Here is a 22,412-nt window from a genome sequence, read left to right on the forward strand (position 1 = left end):
TACTCTCCTTATAAGGAACTCTCAACAATTACACGCACGTGAAAATAATATATTCGTAAGTGACTTTGTCTGTTGTACCCTCGTGCGATTACAACACGCAAGCGTCTTGAACAAAAGAAAGTACTTTAACCTTTTGTAATCAGTAAGTATATAAGCACTAGGCGTACAATTGTAAATCGGTTACATCGTGGTTACATTCAAGATAACGTCCTGTTTACATCGAGGTGAGAAACGCAGTGCTGAATAAACCTATGCTGGATTGAAGAAGATTGTCTATTCTCTGCTGTTCGTCGAGTTCCAGTTGGCTAGATCCCTGTACCTAAGAGTTGTGACGAGCTCTGTCTTGCTAGCGAGCGAGTGCTCTCAAGCTAATTCCCCCCGTTATTGTCAAGTCGCCGTTGAAGTTCCATTTGTCCCTCCCGTGCGCTCAAGCAAGGAAAACTCCGTCGCCACAAGGAAAAACCCGTCGTCACACGTCTATGAATATCTTGACCAGAGAGGCTCTACTTTTACAGGCCATCCAGTTAAGTAGGATAGGACAGCCATCCTGGAAAGGAGAACCAGTACTCTGCAAGCGTGAAGTTAAACTAGCGCGGCCATCTTAATTACACGCCAAACTTGAGAGAACTGAGTAGTAAAGCTAAGAAGGATATGACCCTCCGTTCTTTTCAAAAGTAGCAAACAAGCCGTTCAGCTTAATTAGCTTCACTGTCTTAAGAAGCGCCCGAGATAGAAGTAAAGTTTTTAGTCAAATTTAAAATCACCAAAAATTGGAATCAGAACTGCTTGTAAGGTGGGGGCCCGCAGACCTGGACTAAGAATTAATTTTCTTCTGATTTCCTTTCCTCCTGAGTTCCTTGGTCCCCTCTCAGGGTTCACCACTGTGTACTACCTAGACATGTCTAAGGCCATGCTTTCTTGAACTTCCTAATCCAGCTTGTAGGAGCCGAGTTAAAGTTGCAAGCATTTGCAGATAAGAAGAGAAAGGCTAGGTGAATTAACTGTACTTAGATTTCTTCTTGATTGGTGGTTATTTAATCTACGTTTACCCACCCTCCTTATTATTGATTTGTAGAAGGCCAAATTAGATGTACGCCTACAGTTCACATAAGGAATAATTTTTATCATAATTTTTCTGCATATTTTAAGGTAACTTCGATTTTTAGCGAATTTATTTGCAAAATTCTCGAGCTTTCGTTTTATTAAAAACTGTGACTGAAGCAAGAGTAATTTTGTATCGCAAAACACATCCTTTGCGTGCGTGCTTCTCAAGCCAGTGCATTCTTGATTAAAGGAATGACGTCAAATAACAGCGTCACCACGAGACTTTGATGTTAAGTAACATCAAGTGGACTTTAACTCTTAAAACTGCCACTGAAATATGAAATATGATCGTGGACTCGTTTTCCCAACAAGGTGCAACTCACAAGACCCACGTGCATTTATCAATTATTAACCAAAAGACACGCCTTATAACCGCTTTCGACTGGTGTACATGATGCGCTGCGGAAACAAAGAGAAGCCCGACACTACCAGTAAAACCTGTCTCCTCCAGTCACACAAAGAAAGAAACTTGAAAGAACTTTGCAGGTTGAAATTCATAATAATTCTACTTTCGAAAATTTGAAAGCATTTTGGCAGCGCTTTGTTTGTTTGGCTTCCCACTTTCAGACCCCGTTGATCGAAGTGTAAAAACATGTAACAGCTAATGTGTAATTGCTTGCCGATCTTGCCACGGCAAAAGTCTATTTCCAAGGAATTAATTGAAAAGTGGCCGAGTAATTCACTGAAGTTCCTCGTTCAAGATGGTGGCTTTCATGTTACGGAGTAAAAAGGTACGTACATGTGCGCCTTTTCTCAGCTGCTTTGGTCCACTAGTGACTTATAGTCATAATTTATTGGAAGTTTCTGTTCGGATGTAGCCGTATATTTCAAAGTAAAAAGGCCGGTAAAAAAAGGAATACGGACTCTGCACGTGAACTTCCCTTAACAATTTGATTAACCGGTTGCCAGCCACGGTAGACATGTCAATTCGAGTTAATCATTTGTGGTAATTTTAACGTATTTATCAAGAAGATCGAGAAAGTGCTCAAATGTTGCAGAAACAAGGGTAATTTATTTTGATCCATATTAATGTATTTCACGGCAGTCGAACGTCTAATCTGTAGCTGTTGTCTTATTTCGCTTGGTCACGTTGTGTATATGACGTTTTTTTTTCTTTTTTGTTGTTCAACACTTGATACAACATAACTCCTTTATTTAACATATATTAGCTTTCACTGATACTAATTAATAACTCACTGAAAGCTCGGGGAGGGATTGATTAAGTAGCGTTAAGAAAGCAAGGACGGTATAGCGGATTATAAATATTGATGAAGAATTATATTCCTTAAATCTTTCACGTCAGGGATTTATACTGTATAAATCTCTTGTTTCAGAGATTTATGCAGATTTATCTCTCACGTGCAGTTTTATAATGAGTAGTTTAAACACAGCTTTGAAAGCGATAACCTGCTCACACTGCTCCTTTCTGACGTGACAATATTGCTAGAAACTGCACAAAAAATTGACCTTTTAATACACAAATTGAACAATAATGGCTTAAAACATTTCATTACAAAAGACGTAATGCAGTTAAATTTTAGTTTCTAAATCCATACATGCAAAAACGGAGAAGAAAAGAAAAAAGCTGATAGTTAAATATATTCCGTTTAGTTTGACAGTAAAACTCTCAGCATTTGTCGAAGTGTTAGGTTAATTCGAAACGCCTTTTTTTTTTCCTTTTTTATAATTTCGTGAATTTCTAGTGATTATAAATGGACATTGTTTAAATTTAAGGTGCTTAATACGTGTGTAAGTCCTTCTGTTAAGTGTGTGCACGCGTGTCCAGTTGCATAGTAACCGGGAATGTTGCTAAGCGGCAAAATGGTACGTGAAATGGCATGGGGGTGAGCCAGATAGCTTGGAAACAAAAATGTGCTGTGTACGGGAACTAAAAAGGCCTGACGCTACCTGTGAAACCTTTACCGTCGGATTATACACTAAAGAAACTGGAAAAGACTTCTAGATTGAACTCAAATAATTTTGCTTTCAAAAAATTGCGAAAGGATTTTGGCAGCGCTTTCTTCTTTGATTGCAACCCGATAAACTGGTCCCTTTGAGACTGTAATTAAGTGTCAGAAAAAAAAACCGTAACAGCTGATCTTTAAGGATTTGCCTTTCTCGGCAAAATTCTGGTGGATTGTTTGAAAAAGTGGCCAGTTAACTCGCGTTCCTCGTCCAAGATGGCGGCGTTTAAGCAACGGAGAAGAAGGGTATGTGTGCCTTTTCTGATATATCTCCAGTAGAAATTTATAACATGAGTCAATAATATTTATCTTAGCTTACCTTCGATTAGAGCTAGACATTTTAAGGTTAAAATGCCAGCAAAACGAGAATCCTGGCTGTAGACTAAATTTTTAAAACAATTTGATCAATCGACTGTCAATCAAGTGAGATACATCGGTTCTATTCAAGTGCTACTGCTGTTGGGTAATTTGAAAAAAAATATCGAAATTAACATTTAAGGTACAAACTGGAACTAAACATGTTCACTGCAGATACCAAGGAGTTTTTGTTTTGTCGATTCATACATTTTCTTTGTTATCCAGACAAATCCTTTCTATAAAATGAATATGTAGTAGTGTGATGGGGATTAGCCCGACTTTTTGGTCAAACAGTTGCTGGATTTACGTTTAAATACCTTGTTCGCTCATACATAATTGCCTCTGAATCACACGAGTCACAAAAATGATCACAAAGGTCATGTAAAAACTTCAAAGGAAGAATGAGCCACAATAAATATTATCAATTTTATCTAAAACACAAGGAATAACTAGTACGATTGATATTCAGAAATACCTTTCTTTGGTGTGAAAGGTTTTCTTCCACACTGAAGCAGGGCTATACCCAAATGTCTGCTTTTAACAAAAAAACCACTTCTGGCCGCTTCTCGATATTTATTAGGGAGCTTAAGCAGCGACGACGGCAACGGCAACGAAAACGCCACCTGGAAATATAACTTTATTTTATTTGTGTTACTTCGCCATTATTTCAACTCGCTCAACTTTTACAAAAGTGGCGAACTATCCAGGAACCAAATTGGTAGGAGTAGCGTACAAGTTTAAAAGAAAGAAAATGAAAAATTCACCGCCGTGCGTTCACATTCCCCACAAAACCTCGAATGTGGTCATTTCACGTTGTTGTTTTGCAGAGGACGACAAGGAAATGTACCAAAATGTAAAACGCACGTGCAGAGCGATTGTTTTTGCTCGTTAAACTGTTTTGTTTTGCGGCGTTGTCGTTGCCGTCGCCGTTGTCGTTGCTTAAGCTCCCTATTATAATATCAATCTCACCACCAATACAATAGCCTAATTTCGATAAATTAAAATTCAGCCTGAAACAATAGACATCACTGAGAGGCTCCGGTGAATAAACCCATGTAAACTCTACAATTTATTCCCCGGAGCCTCGAATTTAACATATGGACATTAGGCTATTGCAAGTGGCACGCATGTCACTAACGAACTTTTCGTTCACCGTTCACTTTAAACAAGGAATAGCTTTAAGTCAGATTTTGGCCATGCAGTAGTCCAAAATATTTATGAATAGTTCCCATGCACTAGCCAACGAAATTTGGTCACTGTTTGTTCAGCTGCCATTAAAAAAACAGTGTTTCTTTGAATTTTCAAAGTGCTACTAAAAAAAAATCACTTAACTCGCTGAAACACCTGAACGTCTGGAGAAGGAGAATTGAATATTGAAGGAGAGAATGATATAGGTTTTAAATCGGCCTCTTTTCAGAGATTTGTCTGCATAAACCCCTCGCTCGTTGCATTTATAACAAGTAATTTAAACAATTCAAAGTTTTTGAAAGCGCTAACCAACTCAACATCTAACTGCTCTTTTCATAAGTTAGTAAATGTTACAGGAAACTCTAAAATATGCCCTTTCTTTACAAAAATTGAATAATATTGGATTGAAACAATTTAGTCCACGATATCAATAATTGTTCCATTTTTTACCTTTTCTAAATTCATGTCAAAAATGCGAAATAAAAATAAAAGCAGATTAAAATTAGTTACTGCGTTCAATTTGGTGACCTTTAAATATTGTCGCTAATTGGTTTGAAAGGCCTTTTTTCCTTTTATATCTTTTCAGTGAATTTTCTAGTGTTTTAAATAGTTGCTGTATTATTTTAGTTACAGACAGTCTACGACACGCATGACCAGTATTTCCGAGAATGAAGTGAACAATCGAGTTCCTCTTTGTAATGTCTGGCATTTGAATGATGGAATCTTGAAGTTTCTCCGGAAATCTTTCCGAAAATGACACGTTAAACTAAAAAAATAAAAAATAAAAAAATTACAACAACGCAAAATACTTGGGAAACAATTGTCATTTTTGAAATATACTTAATGCTGTAATGTAAAGAAACATTCGTAGCTTTAAACCGTCAATAAACTACGGAAATTTCTAAGGGAATTCTGAAATCTCCCTGGCGATGTTCAAAACTGACGTGTAAATTTGAAAACTCCGTTCAAATTTTAAAACTACTGGTCACTACATTAATGGCACTAACATTAGAGGCTTCAATTGGAAATTTGAAGTTTCACCATTATTCACTTCTAATTTTGCTGCTAGGAAATAATTTTAAGGGCAGAATACTGGCAGACGTATTCGCTACAATTCTACCTCCAAATACTAAATACTGCTCAGAACTCACGTCGTGGAATGAATGAGATCTAGAGTTACTCTCCAAAAATGTACAAATGCCCTTTTAGCACGACAAAGGAGGTTACCAAACTAGTCATGTTTCAGATAATCTACAACATAATCGTTACTATGAAAACAAGCCTAGAAAGGTACTATCATATCATGTGATCTTCGTTAAAGTTACCTCCTTAAAAGCGATACTCGTACCCAATACAATACAGTACAATACAATACGTAGTAACCTATTACAGTTTTCTTACGGCCGTCAAAATAAGAGGAATAATAATATTGACAATATTGACGTCAATTTTCTATAAATATAATGGGAAAATAATATTATAACATTTGAATTTACAAAATTAAATAAGGGATAATGAATATTCGTAAAAACACACAATATAAAATGAAGATATTAATCGATGGAGAAAAAAGTTAAATAATGTAACATGTATGATGAATGGGTGGCTGGCACTACGAAAAACAGTTGCAATACACAGACTACCACAAGAGATCTTCCCCATGTTCAACAGGGGACAGGCATGAACGAAACAGATTTCGTAGTTTAGGCTTGAGCGGATAGGGTAGAATTAAGAGATTTAGGTGTCAGTGGAGACGAAGATGTAGAGAACTGTTTTAGCCGAACTAAGATCATCATGAAACGTTTAGCAGCGCCATGGGCTAGTGTGCGTTTCCAAGAGTTACTACGTGGGCATGGCACCTTAAAGTCATAAAGAGGCCCTACTACGACAGCCTTAAGCTCCACTGAATCGGAAAGGAATTTAAATATATAATTGAGGCATTTAAGAGCACTTGGATTTAGGAGTACGTCTTAAGTTTCCTGTATTTAATAAGATCAAAAGCAGGGATCCACTGTAGTTTGGAGAATAAGGAAAAATAAGCCTGAGAGAAATCATCTGGAATTATGAAGTATACACCCAGTATTCTTAAGCTTGTGAAGACGAAGGAGTCGCAACAGGAGTAGTTACCCCAGGCAGTAAAACAATATATAAAACTGATAAATGTTAATACAAGAGTTAAAAAATCGTAAAGCAGAATCAAAAGTCAAGATAAGGTTTGATGCGACGGAGAAGAGAAAGCCTACAGCTGATGATGGAGCAGATTGTGTCAATGTGATTCTCTCAAATGTCTATTATGACGCCAAGCATTTTGGCATAGTCCACTTGCTCAATATAGATCTACCATTAATTTGGACATTGGGTGCCGAGCAAGGTAATGTTCGGCGTTTCTGCAGAGTCGTAACGAGTGGATATTTAGTTTTGGTTATTTTGGCATAGTCCACTTACTCACTAAATCTACCATTGATTTGGACATTGAATGTCGAGCTGGTTAATGTAAGGCGTTCTACAAAGTTATAACGAGTAAAGATCTAGTTTTGGTTATGTTGAGTGACATTCGGTTATTATCAGCCCAAGTAGATACAGTCCTAGTAACTTCATTAAGTTGATATTCATTCTGCGACACATCTGAACACATCTTATGATCGCTGCCCTCGTGTACGACACTTTCGTAATGACTTTTGTTCTGGTGAAACGAGCATGAAAGAACGTCTTGCACTGGCATGTATAGTATTATCCCCCGATGTAAGTGACAACATTTTCAAAAAGACACTGGTAAATATCAATGCATATTGTAGTGTTTGCTTGTCCACTCCCGTCGTTGTCGTAGATTTCGCACGCTAGTTTCTACGCCGATTTGTTCGAAATAAAGTGACTATTTGGCGCTGTCGGGGTGCTGTCTATACACCGGTTTGGTATATAATGAAACAATTAATCACCTCAGTGTCGGTGAATTTTCCACCATTATCAGCCTCCACTCCGGCGAATAATTGTTTATTATAACTGACTATTCGTAAGGGGAACTAATTCACCTAGTAACGCAGAATTTATGTCTACCACACCCCTATCATTGGTTAAAAGGAGTTATACGAATTATCAAAACCTTTATACTTTTATGCTCAGTACTATCCTATGCAATTCAATTCAGTACGCGTCTAGTACTCTTAAGACAATTTTATTTAGTTTGGGCTGTTTATTTCACTGTGTTATGTTAGTGTATTTTTAGCGTTACCTCTGGGTCATGTCAGATAAATCCCTTGCACTCTATATATCTGCTGTCATGATTGGCCAGGTTCCAGTTGTTAAAAGAGCGGATAACTTGATCCAGTGGATAAAGCGCTGTCGATCAAACGGATAAAATGTACTCCAACCAATACACTTATCCGCTAGATGAAGTTATCCGCTCTTTGAACAACTTGTTAGCGTAATCTAGGATTGATTTAGTGACAAAAAATTGTCGAAATAAAATAAAATGGCGACCTCGCCGTTTCAGCCGTTTAAGTTCGCTAGCGTCGGTTTCCGGGATTATGTAATGTTTAAAACACGAGCAACACGTGCTGCGAGTACTTTGAACGGCTTAAAAAACATTCCTGGAAAAGCGTGTGTCAAGCGTGTCAAGCGTTTTATCGGGTTTTAAAACCACTGCACGTAATGTTTTATCGACCATTTGATAGGTCAATGGGCTTATGAATTGTTAATGAGTTTTTGAAAGTTTGATGGATATCCGCGATATTACCACTCTTTATCAGTTGATACAGGACAATAATCGTACCAAACAAATGTCGTTATGGTCGTTTCCTCGTCATAACAGGTTGGTATAACAATAGGGTAACCTGTTAAAAACATCCCTAACTTTAGCTTTGGCTGGTTATAACTAACAACCCAACTTTGTATTGTTCACTAATCATTAGGCATTTGTTTGATACCATTATGATTGTTGTATCAACTGATAAAGAATGATAGTAAGTGATCCGTGACGGTATAAGTGCTAGAAAGGGCTGGAAGCAGGCGACGTCAGACACCTCAACTTATTTAGTGAGATCACCCCAACTTCATTTGGCAAGGCGTCTTCCATTCTTAGAGTCAAAGTGACAAGAGTTCTTTCGTTTTCTCGTAAACGGCGACTAAAAAATTCAGCCGAGTCGTAGGATGCAGTGTTCCTATGCCCTTCTGCAGTAGCCTACCCAAAGACATAAAAAATCCATCAATGTTGGGAAGCCGAATTCGTGCACCTTGCATTGTGCTTTACATTGAAAAGTGTGTTCGCTCATCTTCCTCTATTTCCGCCATATTGAAAGTGTTAGTTCCCAGGGCCTCTTCTCTTAGCTGACTTCCAGTCACCTTTGTTTCTGCTTCCTCATCTTTTAGTTTTATCGAACATCTTTTAGTTGCATGATTCAGGAAAGCGATGTATGCTCCATAACATCGATGTATGACATCCAAAATCGATGTATTCTGGACGAAATTGATTTATTTTATTTTACAACTTGTATTATAACGCATAACAATAACGTAATTAAACAAAACATTGATGTATCCATGTTCGATATTTTGTTCGCAAAAAAGCCCCATACATGTGCGTGATACGTTATAGTACATGCTATTCAAAGTTAGTCGAAGAATAAGATACTTAAAAAATTTAGGCTAAACAACTGCCTTCATCTGTTTGTCCTCCAGTCTCTGTCTCTCTGACTAACTGTCCCGTTTGTTTGATTGATTCCCCGTCCTATCGACTAATATCCCTGGGGGAAAATTAACCCTTTAAGTTCTAATATAAAAAGAACAAATTCTCCTATCTTGTCCCCATACGTTTCTGGTACTAGGGAAAAGATATTAAAATATCAAGAAAATTCACCTTGGCTGATCATATCATTAATTCTCATGACCTCAGCGGTTGAATAAGCATTATTTTTACAAGGAGAAATTTGATGCTGATAACCGTTACGGCTTAGGGTTAACTGACTTCCCCTTGTAACTTGTTTTCTCTACAGGTATTCATTCTTCTTGTAGTTTTCGTAGCAGTTGGAATTTACGTCTGGACTAACAGGATACGCGTGAAAGATAAACAGCAAAACTCAGTTTCAGGTGCTCTTTTATCAATGTGTTGAATAATAAAACAATTATCCTGCTCAATCTTACGGAGAATCCCCTGATTTTAGCCAACTCGGCCTAATTAAAAGGTCTCGTCGGCTAAGTATCACGGGATATTCCGCGCGATTTCGCAGGATAATTTTACTCTATAAATTTTAATACTATTAATCCCCCCTCCCATTTTGGGAGTACCTTTCTTTACTTTTTATAATGATTGGATAGTTTTAATTATTTAAATATTTAGTTATTTATCGGCTGCCGTCTAATTTGCTAACGAATCAGTTGCTTTTATTTTTCATTTCACATGTAATGTATGAAATAGTGCAACCTGTTCTTTTTTTTTTTTTCCACCCGCCTTGATTAGCTTTCGCTATATGCTGGTACTATACTGGTAGTCTTCGCCTGTACAATATGGAAAAGAACTTTTTAATACTAAAAATGATTTTTAATAATGAAAATGATGATGATGATGATGATGATGATGATGATGCTAGTCTACGCTAACGTATCATTTATTCAACCTTTTTACTTCAACTTGTTTCACACTCAGTGTACTTATTTTTAGTAACAGATTATTTCCCTGGAGAAGAAGTGCCTTTTATTGCTGGAACAGAACAAATCGAAGAGATATCAAGCTCCAAGTATCAAACAAACGAGCATGAAGAAACATGGCACGGAAAAGTAGAAGTGAACATGGCGGACAATCCCACTGGAAAAGTTTCACGAGAAACCGCAGGCACTGGAAACAGAACAGGACTGCCAGTGGCTGAGAGTAGCTCTTTAGAGGATCAATTGAATGAAAAGCCGGAATCAGAAGAATTATCGAACTTTCCTACCACGGATCTTAAAGAAATGTTAAAGGAATTCACTCCGGTTAATGCTGAAAATACCAGTGACCTTTACGATGGTTCTAGCAGTGCACAGTTTGTGGAATTGGTCAATATTGACAGCCATCAGAACGTCTTGGATACGTTGTTTGCAGAGGACAATGACGGTTTAGGAGAGTTTCCAGAAGGAACAGCTTGTCCGTATATGGGAATACGAAAATTTAAAAACACTAGAGAGAAAGGAGATCAAAACACAGAAAAAGTATCCTGTTCTTTACACCAACCAAATGAAGAAGACTGTAAACGAGCTGCTAAAGAATACGAAATTCACAAGAAACCTCTGGAATGCCCTCAAAAATCACAGGATATCTGCTCCATCAATGAGACTTGGCGGACTAGCCCCGAGGGTGAGCTGGAAATTCACTGCGATTTAACCCCTTGCAAGGGACATCCCGTGACCGTCACGGGAATCCACCCGTTAGAGGGAATAGTAGATAAAGAGAAAGAACAACATAGCTTTGTCACTTCCAAGGAGTTAGAAGACTTTCTCGCGCACTTCGTCATCGTTAACACGTTGCGGAAATTCAACTTTTGTTTTCTTCACTGCAAAACCAGGCACAAAAAATACATTTCGCAAATTCTGACTTTTCCTCCGCTACTGGAGATTGAAAATTCCGAATTTCTTCCCAGTGAGAAAGACCCAAATCTAATCAATTTAAACATTGTCGTTTTGGATTCGGTGTCACGAGCGCATTTTTACCGCTCACTTCCAAGAACGGTGGAGACACTTAGAGCAATTGTTTACAATAATTCTATAAACGCCACAGCGTTAGACTTCGAGTTGTTGCAGAGCTCAGCACCGTATACGTTTCATAATATCCGCGCTTTTATGTCAGGTAAAAGCGACTTCAATTACGTCGAGCATTCAAATGGCACTTATGAAATAGAATTTCTGTACAAGAAGCTGAAGGACCAAGGTTATTACACTCTGCTGCAGGAAGACAGTTGCTGGTTTGACGAATGGGGTTCGCTATTCACGAACAACGTCTTCCAAGACAAGACACCACGAAGTTTAGATGAATTTGAACTCAGATGGAGTCGCTTTCAAGAAGTGGTTAGTAACTATTATGTTGACGACTATGGTTTGTCGCATACATCGTGTGATGTCTTTAAACAGTACAACGTTACGAACCAGTTCAATCGTCCGCGAATGATTTGTTTCGGTGGAAAAGTTTATTCCGATCATTTCCTAGACTACTCTTTAAGCGTCTTTCAAGGTCATATTGATTCCGGGAAAAGGCAACCGATCTTCGCTTACACGCATCTTAGCCCAGGACATGAGGTTACAGGAACGCGAATACGACAAATTGATGAAGCGTTGTCGGGTTATTTGTACTCGATGGCTCATGAAGAAAACACGATGACGATTGTATTTTCTGATCACGGCCCAAAAACAACTAAATTTTCTTTCCAAACCATGGAAGGAAGAGCGGAAGTGTACGACTCGTTGCTCTTTGTGATTGTGCCAGAAAACGTTGCCAATATTCTTGGATCACGACGCATGCGTGCTATGGTAACAAACCAAAAACGCCTGCTAACTACTTTGGATCTTCACAACACAATTATGTCCATCGGAGACCCAGAAAGGTTTGATTCCGGTTCTTATCTCCGGGAGGGAATCTTTTCAGAAATACCCGCAAATCGCACATGCGCAGATGTATCCATCAAGCCTTCAGCAGTTTGCAAGTGCGAGGGTTGGGACCAAAGGTTCCCGGATAATGACGCACAATTTACCTTTCTTGCAGAATTTGCTTTGGGTTTCATTAATAACGATATACAGCTGAACTTTTTAAATGCCAATAACAGGATCGGGGGATTTGGACGATGTCAACGATTAGTTGGACGTAGTTTTGAAAAAATTCGCAGGAGAAAAGTGGGTGAAAACTATCTGCTAACAATAGATATAGTTGTTTTCCCACAAAGGGAGATATTCGAAGTGCAAGTGACTTACCCGGTGGGATCTTCAACCGGCAGGCAAAATAATTTCCCACGGATAGCGAATACCCGCAGGGTCAGTATTTATCGCAGGTTCGAGAAATGCGTGGACGACGGTGTCAAGGTAGAATCGTGTGTTTGCGACTCTCACAATTATGGACGAGAACTTAGTCGCAAAAATCACTGGAAATGGTTTGAAATTAAAAGCCGATCCGACGTGCTGGAGACCGTCTTCCAAGCAAACAGTTTTGGGACTAAATCGGAAGTGAAGGACTTACACGAGACATGTCTGTTGCTCGTGTCGCGAAAGCGTGAGAACCTTGGAGTGACATTCGAAATTGCAAATGCGTGCGGCAAGCGAAGTTACAAAGTCAGGCTGACGGGAAGAGGGAAAGGAAGAAGTGTTATCACGAGAAAGCTTCCTCTTTCCATCGTTCTGCAGCCAAGGACAATTCACTTTGTGTTCAGTGTACAGTATTTGGAAAAACCTTACGGTTTTTACTTAAAAACGTCATTTGTAGGTTATCCTGTTTAGCTATAGAGTGGTATTCAGAGAGGCTTTTAGTCTGAAGATATTGGATCTGGGACGATTCTGTCTATTTCTAGACGGTTCACGCCAAAAAATAAACATTATGTGCAAAAATTTAACTCACCGAAAATCGTTTTACAAAATTAACCCTTTTTTTTTTCTTTTAACAAATAGACTTTGTACTTTTAGTATGCATTTCTGTCATTAAAAAGTTGGACTTAAATGTTACGACTTACTGGAATTATGGGAAGATCGAATTTTCCAGGTCGTGTGTGTATGTATGTGTGTCAGATGTGTAACATATTATTCAGGATAATGAAAATTTTCACTCGAAAAAGTGCGCATGCCATCAAATATTTGTATTCAGTTGTTTATAATAAAATAATTTGCATGTTGAGTCAGTGGGTTTCTCTTGGATCGGGCGGGTGGTACAGCTTGTAAAGATGAAAACAGACAAGCACGATTTTTCCCACAATTTCCCCTTCACTGTATGCTATGAGTTGTTCAACGAGCTTTAATTTGTTGTGTGAAGTTTTAGCTTTTTGTTCCTCTTTTAACTGAAACTTTGCTTAGGATGTTTTAGAAGTCCACAGATGGAATAAATTTTCCCATTTTACGCTCCCAACGATGGATCAGAAAATTAACTATGCTAAAGTGAACCATGAATTTCCCACTGACCGTTAGCCCTAGCAAGGAAATAGGAGATCGCGCGATGCAAAGAAAAAAATCTCCGAACTCGGCGCGAATAGAGCCCCGAGTTTGTTGTTCTTGTTGTTGTTGCTGTTGTTGTTGTTGTTTTTTTGTTTTGTTTTGGGTTTTCTTCCGCTGTCGTTGTTGTTGTTGTTGATCGTCCGCGCGTTGCTCTACCAACTGAGCTACGGGGAACTGCTGTTCGTGCCGACAGCAGTTCGTGAGTGAATAACGTGGTAATTGCGGCAATGTGAATGTGAAGGGTACTAAGAATGAATGTTGGAAACTTTTGGATGCAGGGGACCACACGACGCAAAATAAACAATTTTGAATACGTTCCGTTGCCGGATCTCTTGTAGTAGAAATGCACGTGCCAGACGTCACTTTACGTGTAAATAAACCAAACTGATTGCAGAGCTGACACTACGGCAAAGGGCTTATTTATTTGCGCCAATATTAAGGCCATATTATAGGCCATATGTATAGTTATATGTACTCTAGTCTACCGTTCACCATTTTTGTTGACGTTCATATTTCAACTTTTTGTAGCCGTTATTTTTGGACCTATATGCATCTTATGTACTGTTATATACGCTACCTCATGTACACTAGTTAACCATTAACCGTTTATGTTTACGTTCAAATTTTCAGGGTCCCAAAGGGGTTTAGGGCTCCAGGGCTCCGGCCTTAAAAATGCAGGGCTCCAGGGCTCCAAGGCGAAAATTTCAGGGCTCTAGGGCTCCACATCATCTGCGTTAGGGCTCCGGGCTCCACTCTGGTCTACAATCTTGATATGTAAAAATTCCATTTTTAACGCGAAATCAAATACGCAAATAAAAAAGTCAGCAATTCCGATCAATTTTTTAAACCCAAGCAGCCAGTTACATTATCTCCTATTATTTAAAAGTGGATTAAATATTAAACTTGTTTAAATGGGGTTGACGGACCTGCACGACTCCCGCTGTGTGCCCATTGTGTTGATAAAAGCCTTTATTAAGCGACTTCCCTTTTCTATAAGAGATCAAGGGAGGTTCCTTGTATATCTCTCTTAGTAGCGGCTGGTTTTGTATTAAATGCCATTTTTCCATGAGAATTTTTTTCAAACATGGCAGTGATGACTGAAATTGTGTCACGAAGGGAAGAATTTTCTTGTGTGCTTTCTGTTTTTGTGTAAGAGCGTTCTTTCTTTCTGCGAAGTTAACTTCAGAGAGGATTTTGTCCACCAGGTTACTAGGATAACCTCTCGATGCCAGGCGTGTTTTAAAGTTTTTAATGTTTTCCTCAAACCCTACTTTAGAAGAGTTTGTCCTCGGAAGCCTGAGGGCTTCTCCTTTGACGAAGCCTTTTTTACGCCTGCTGGGTTGCAACTCTTGTAGTTTGTGTACTGAGATGTTTCAGTAGGTTTGTAATGTGTGCGCACGTCAAGAATCGATTCTTTCTCGAATCTCTCTCCCTTATAGACTGTTGTATCCAAGAATGTTGTTTCTAATTGTGAGACTTCAGCGGTAAACTTTATGGTAGGGTGGTACGAATTTGCTTGCTCAATGAAATGTTCTATTTCTTCTTTGTTTGCATCCCACGAGCAAAATACATCGTCAATGAACCTTTTCCACGTTAGTGGTTTGTTAACGCTCTGCCTTAAGATCTCCTTTTCTATAGATGCCATAAAGATGTTGGCAAAAGCTACTGCCATTTTAGTGCCCATGGTAGTTCCGTGTGTTTAGAGATAGTCTTTAACGTTAAATTGGAAGGAGTTCTCCTTCAATATAAGGCTGAGCATTTCTCTGAGGAAATTTGTAGCTATAGGAGGGTTATTGGCATGAAAGTTCTCGTATGCGTTGCATACTATAGTTATTCCTTCCTCCTGTGGGATATTCGTGTAAAGGCTAGTGACATCCATTGAGACTAGAAAAGCGTTTCTAGGCACCCTAGTGCTTTCAATAAACCTTATGAAATGTGTCGTATCTTTAAGATACGAGTCCTGTATTTGCGCTATTGGCTGAAGTAGTTTGTCTACGAATGATGATAGGCGTCCTGTTGGGCCACCACACCCAGATATGATGGGGCTTCCAACTAATGTCGGTTTGTGAATTTTTGTGAGGGTATAAAACACTGGGATTCGAGGCAGATTTTGTGTTAGGTTAAACCATTTAACCGTCATTTCGTCTTTGCACCTTGTTTGGTGAAGACCTGAAAGTCAGGATGGAAAGGGTCATGAATCAGATGAACAGTTAACAATATAATCTATTAAGGACTGGGTAAGCATTGAAATGATTAATCTTCATCATTATTTGTATCTTCAAAATGATCTGTCAAGTTATTTTTTTTATTCGTTGTAACTGATACCTGCGAGCAAACTGCTAATTAAAAGGAACGTCCGGTTACTATAAAGTTGTTTTTATCGCGCTCACTACAATTATAACAAAGTTTTCATTAAATCCTTAACTAAGTTGTTGCATATCATTGTAAACTGAGATAACCTTGTATTATGTACTGTCCTCTCTTCAGATTCTGTTTCTTTATGCCCGTTAATACGCACAAAACAAACACAAAAAGGCAGTTATCAAGAATCAATGCAATCTGGGAACTCGAATGATCAAACTTGAAATTTCAGGGCTCCAGGGCTCCAGGAACCCCCCTTTGGGACCCTGAATTTTGAACTTTTAAGAGCCGTTAGTTTTTCTTATTCTAACTCTGGCCCTGACGAAAACTAGTTGTACTAGTTGAAATATTGACCCAAATAAATAGGACCTTTACTGTAGTGTCCGCCTTGCAATCAGTTTGGTTTAATGAGTGCGCCGCTAACACAAATGATGGATGAAACTTTAAACTTTCCCAAGAGAAAAAGCGCGCAAACTGGTCGGTTGCGACAACCGAAAGTCAAACTGTACTTGTGTAGCAACCGTGTAACGTAGCAACGAGATAGGTAATGGACCCTTAAGTAGATAAATGGTATATGTTTAGTCAATGCTATATGCCTTTTTGACACTATTGACAAAGTTAAAAGGAGAGTTTCACGGTTCGGCGCATGTGCAGGCGATAACGTAAGCGCTGTCAAGCCAATTGTTTTTGGACCAATTAGAAGCGAGTACACAACACCGGCGGGACACGGCGGGCAAGTCTTATAACTTGCCGGCATAAAAATAAAACTGACCGGCCCGGTGTTTCGGTCACGTTTCAGAACGAAACAAAAAGGCTGTCCATGTAAAACACATGGGGATTTTTGCAGCGCCGCTTCGTGCATGTCCCATGACATTCAAGAAATGCCAGAACTGATGAACTTATGCGAGCGTATACGGTTTTATTTTAGTACAATGTCGATATCTCGCGGCATCGACCTTTTTTTATTACGCGCGGTTCGAAAAACCGAGAAGCTCCCTCAAACTAACGTACTTAAATCCAGTATTTCATCAGCATTTAGTAATAAACTTACTATAGTGTGTTCGTTCGAAAGCCTGATTTTATTAGACCAGCGAGAAGGCGCAGAACCAGAAATCCGCAAGTTTCAAGAAGCGATGCGACCGTTTAGTAACAACAACACTTAGCGTCCTTTCGAGATGCTGGAATGCATTTGAGAAAACTCTGTCATGGTGGCAAATCAAAACTGCGTTTGCCATTCGCAATGACCATAATTTTATAGAATAAATGAATACCTTACAGTAGATTTTGTAGTTTGCGCAAATCTTTTGGGTTTTTTTTTCTACTGCCCGCTATTCGAGCCCGCTAATAGACGACTACAACTAACTCGCACATTTGATCACATATTTATTCGCTTCGCGTCTCAGTGTTGTACAATTTTTTCCATCCAAAGCAAAACACTGATGTTTGATCCTGTTTGTCAGTCGAATTCTCCGTTTTTTGACAGTTGACTTCCATATGAACAAACAGTACGATTGAAATCTAGAAACTCCTCGCGAGTTCATCCAAAGCCACTTGGTGACCTTTGCCATTCCCAGCGAAAGCAGATGTGCCGCGAAATCGTTGTATATTTTAAACAGACTTATCCCTTTACCAATTTTCCACGTTTGGGGGACGTATCTTGTTAACCACACAGGATTTCTACATCCACTCCACTCTGGTCCGCTTTAACTTCTGTGCTTCCAGAGAGTCCACAGAACGTCCCGTCGCCGGTCGGCTGCGACGTCTCCTTTGACGATTCATCGACAAAAATGTCGTTTTCGGATGCTAAACACTTTTAACCTTACAAAAATCGAACTTATATTTACAACAGGAAACAAAGATTATAAAAAGTGAAGAACGAAGAGCGGATGATCCAAATTCGGGCACGATTTCAACAGATTGTTCCACCACAAGCTCGCATCGAATTTAGTGTCGACCCGTCGACCCATTCGGTTTGGTTAGATTGAAGTCAGTTTAGACTGTGGTTTTCTAAACGGCATACGAGTTTCCTGTTGTTTTGAGTAGACTCTTTTCCGGTCTTCAGCGGAGTAAGAAGGCAGGGAAACGAATAAAGGTCTGGGAACGACACTGTTTTTACCATTCTTGCACGAATACTGAAGCCAACGTCCACAACAGCTAAGGGCAGAAATGTGCTTTTGTTTTTTTTTTAAAACTATAACCGCGTCAACAGATCTTAAAGAATCAAATTTATGTTCCATTACACAGTTACTGTGAATCAACAGCGGATCTATTGACTTTGTTTGTTTCTCGTTTCCACACGGATATGAAAAAGACAAAGGTTGCACGTGACATCACCTGTGGTACCTGCCCATGTTAATAACCTGATACTGGCCGGCGGTCGGTTTTAAAAATGTTCCGTAGCTAAGCTTTTGAGTCAAAACGGAGAGGAAAATTGAAACCAGTTGCAATGTTCTGGACCAAGAAGTCGATACGATAAGTTGACACCGACGATGCGGAGTTAACAATGCGCCTAGAATAATCGACTGCAAAGAAAGACACACGGCAGGAGTTCTTGTTGTCTTAAGCGATTGAAGATGAGGGTTTCATCAATGGTGGGGCTATTTATACCCCGAAGCAAGAAGGTTAGTTTATTTGTTGGTTCTTGTGTAATTGTCTTAAGTCTAATCGCTGATTGCTAACCTGAAAACCTGTAGCATGACAATGATACAACCATGTAGATGGTACAGATTAAATTAATCAGTTACTATTCCAGTCAGGTAAAGAGCGAGAGATCCTCCATTGTGTTTTCTGATTACAAACAACGGGTTAAATAAATGAGTGACTTTTAAAAGTTTCTCGGTTAGAGTTTAAACGTTGGCATAATACAAGAAGGTAAATCGATATTTTCTCTCAGGGCTTAAAATTGCTTTTATAACAATCAAAGGCCGTCCGTCCACCAGACCTTAATCGCTATGTTTGCATCAATGAATATTTAACATGCTTTAAGAAATTTTAGCAGGAAATTAAATGAGAGCCAAACGCACTGTCTTCATCGTTTTTCTTCCAGCTATCCAAATTAAAAGGTATTTTTCCCTTTACGAAGAAATAACAAAAAATCAATACTAGGCAAATAAGTTAGCAATGAATATATAACACATTAAAATTTATGAATGAGTTAGATAACAAGATTTCCGACTGACTAAACAAACAACTCAAACAATTTGCCATAATGTGTTTATTTCACGGTAGCTGCAGTCATTGGGAGCTTAAGAAACCCGTACTGAGAGGTGAAATTTTCCATCTGGGCATTTTCTCCTGAGTCATGAAAGGAATGGCTGACAAGGCTGGACGAAATGAATAAAACACGCTATCAAAGCAATTCTTCCCTCGTTAAATGTTTTAAAACAAAAATTAGTAAGAATTAATTGTCTTATCGGGGATTGTTCTGGGGTTAAATAAAATAAATTTCTGTGAAAATAAACTCGTCTTTTTGGACAGTTTCACCGTGCTCAATCTTCAGAAAAGGACAGTACTCTTCTGATCTAAAAAGCACTATGGCGGGGCCAAATGTGATGTTATTATGTAACCTTACTTCAAGACACTCTATGTGAATTGTATGAAGGCAAAACGTCACTTCAAGAAATGCGCGGGAAAATACATCCGAAGTTAAATCATCCTCGGAGACCCAAGGGCAGATAGTCGCGACGGGGCGAAGATTTCACGGACGAAATCGAAACCAGTGAAGTGTATAAGTCGGTCTTGTAATGTTCTCTAGTCTCAATTTCGCCTAACTGTTCAGGTTAGGTTTCCATAATCCAAGGTCGTCCGAAATTGTTTAGTATCCACCTTCCACCATGTTAATTTGTTTCTATCGCAATGATTTGATCGCCTCATGAACGGTCCGTGATCTCACTTTTTACAATTTTCACTTCCTGTAGCAGCGGACAGTATAATTGTCCGAAAGATGTTTTTCTATATATTTTCCTAAATCACAAGACAACGTCGAATAGAAATGAATAATTTTTGTTACAAGGAGGTTCACAGCAACGCGGAAACGGACTATTATTGCGATGCGTGGAGATAATGAAGGCGTGGAGCGGGAAAAAACGAGAAAAGACTGGGGAGAGGGGACGAAAGCACACGCATTCTCAATAAAGACACGTTAATAAAGTGTATGATATGTTTTGTTGTTCCGTTATACCAGATAATTATATACCCTCTGATTGGTCAATTTTGACACTTTATGTCAACTTCCAAGGGTCGTTGACGCAACCTGGCCAAGAAATGCGATTTGGCGGTGCCTCGCAACGTGTCATCAAGTCACGCACGCGAATTTGATTGCGTCTTGACTAACACGCTAAAGGATATTACGCATGTCGATTCGGTGAGAATCGAACTGAAAAAGAATGCTTTGTCGCGAACGGAGATTGTATCATGTAAATGTATGACAGTTGTTTACCTTTGTTAGTGTTGTGTTGATTATCACGTGCGCCGTGAACATGATTATTGCATCTTGAAAAATCGAACATTTAGATGATCTGGGATTGTAGAATTTGGCAATCTACGAGAACTTTCACAGCGTTGTAAAACCTGAATGTGAGACTTGAGATTAAACCAGATCAAAACCATAACGTATGTTATCTTTGTCGGCTTCGAATCGTTTCCCGACATCTTGGAGAACCTTCTACAGGGAAAAAATGTCTTTGACAATGGTCTTGTCCACCGGCGTGGAAAGAGTCCGGGACGAGTTGAAAGATCAAATTCTTTCCGAAGATTAATGAAAGGATTGAAAAGCAATACGGAAATTATTCGCACAATTTATGATTTTGATTATTCCACTCGAAGCCATTAAGCCCTGGTCAAACGGCGCATGATAGTCAATGATAGTCGATGATAGTTAAAGCGTGCGCGCGCTCGTTTGACCACCAACTATCATGCGCTATCATCGACTATCATCAACTATCATTCATTTTGAGCGTGTTCAAATTCTTCATGATAGTTGATGATAGTTTTTCCCGTTTGACCACGCGCATGATAGTTGATGATAGTTCTTAGGTCAGCTGTTTTCTCCACCAGCGCTCTCAAGGTTAATTCTCAGTTACTTCTTCCAACAACTGAAGGAAAACGAAGCAGACAGCTGCTTTCTTTCGCCGCGAAAACTTCATCCCTGCGAAGTTTCGTTTGCGATGTTGACACTCGGCAGTGGCTGACACTAAAGGCTCAAGGTAAACTATCGTCAGCTATCACGAGTTTCTTTGAGCCGTTTGACCACCCGTTTGATAGTTAATAATAGTGGATGATAGTTTTGACTACCATCAACTATCATGCGCCGTTTGACCAGGGATTTATAAAAGATCAGGTCGAGTAGCTTAAATGCACGGATACTTCATCTGCTACTATTGACTCACTTGCAAAACTCATGTGGTGAACACAGTGTATTTGACCGCAATTAAATCGATTGCTGTCGTCAATATAACATGCATCTTGGTAACTAAAACAGAAAATAAAACCAATGGGTGACAAGGTGTCACGTGCTCTTTTATAAGTATCATTAATCTATCACAATCATATGAGTCCTCAGGCTCTTTGGCCAGCGGTTGGTTGCCAGGAGAGACTCTGGGGTACTGGAATTTTATTACCGCAGGATTTCTGCGGTAAAACAATGCAAACTGTTACGGGACAGCCAATCAAAAAAATTAAATTTTTTCGAATTCTCCAGTCTCTCCTGGCGCCCACCCGCTGACCAAAAAGCCTGAGGACTCTGGGTACGAGATTGTCTCAGAAGTCGGTGACATTTGAGCCCGCGAATGTGATATCCTGCGGTAGCTTTAGCCTTGAAGCGAAGAAAACGAACGCAAAATGTATAAAGAAAATGCATGAAGAATGAAATATTTAATGGAATATTTCTTGAAGAATTAGCAAATGTAAAAAGGAGTATACCAGACATACCACACAAATGAATGTGGGGACTTGAAATTTCATGTTTCCTTTTAAACGTTTTCTGCGAGCAGTTATAACGCAAATAATTACAAGGCGTACAGGGAGAATTATCGACAAAATCAAACTCACAGTTTATAATCAACGATTATCGGAAAACTGAATTCGACCGTAAAAATGTGTGTGTAGGAATGAAAAATATATAAGCTTGCATTAAAATAACCCACCTTGTGTCTCACAGCTCAGTACGATTAATTTCGATGTTTCCTTTTTACTTTTGAAAACCACGAAAAAATGGACTTCAGTAAACATCCCATGACATTACACGCTAAAATCCCGAAATCCGCCATCTTTCAACTGCCATATTTCGGC

At 39.0% G+C, this 22,412-nt stretch overlaps 1 protein-coding gene across 2 annotated transcripts; it reads left to right on the forward strand.

Annotated features, from left to right (window-relative positions):
- The first annotated feature begins 1,424 nt into the window (after positions 1-1,424).
- Positions 1,425-13,449, forward strand: LOC146459542 (uncharacterized). Of its 2 annotated transcripts, none has more exons than XM_085089458.1 (3): positions 1,425-1,835; positions 9,602-9,695; positions 10,267-13,449. In XM_085089458.1, the coding sequence occupies exons 1-3, from the start codon at positions 1,806-1,808 to the stop codon at positions 13,056-13,058; spliced, it is 2,916 nt and encodes a 971-aa protein (XP_084945584.1). In that variant the 5' UTR covers positions 1,425-1,805; the 3' UTR covers positions 13,059-13,449. The 2 variants fall into 2 exon arrangements, with proteins under 2 accessions (XP_084945584.1, XP_084945585.1); XM_085089459.1 differs by having other exon boundaries at positions 10,273-13,449.
- The last annotated feature ends 8,963 nt before the right edge of the window (positions 13,450-22,412 follow it).

This window comes from Pavona decussata, unplaced genomic scaffold (genome assembly GCF_977016875.1).
Source record: "Pavona decussata unplaced genomic scaffold, jaPavDecu1.1 SCAFFOLD_219, whole genome shotgun sequence".
In the NCBI taxonomy this organism is placed as follows: Eukaryota; Metazoa; Cnidaria; class Anthozoa; order Scleractinia; family Agariciidae; genus Pavona; species Pavona decussata.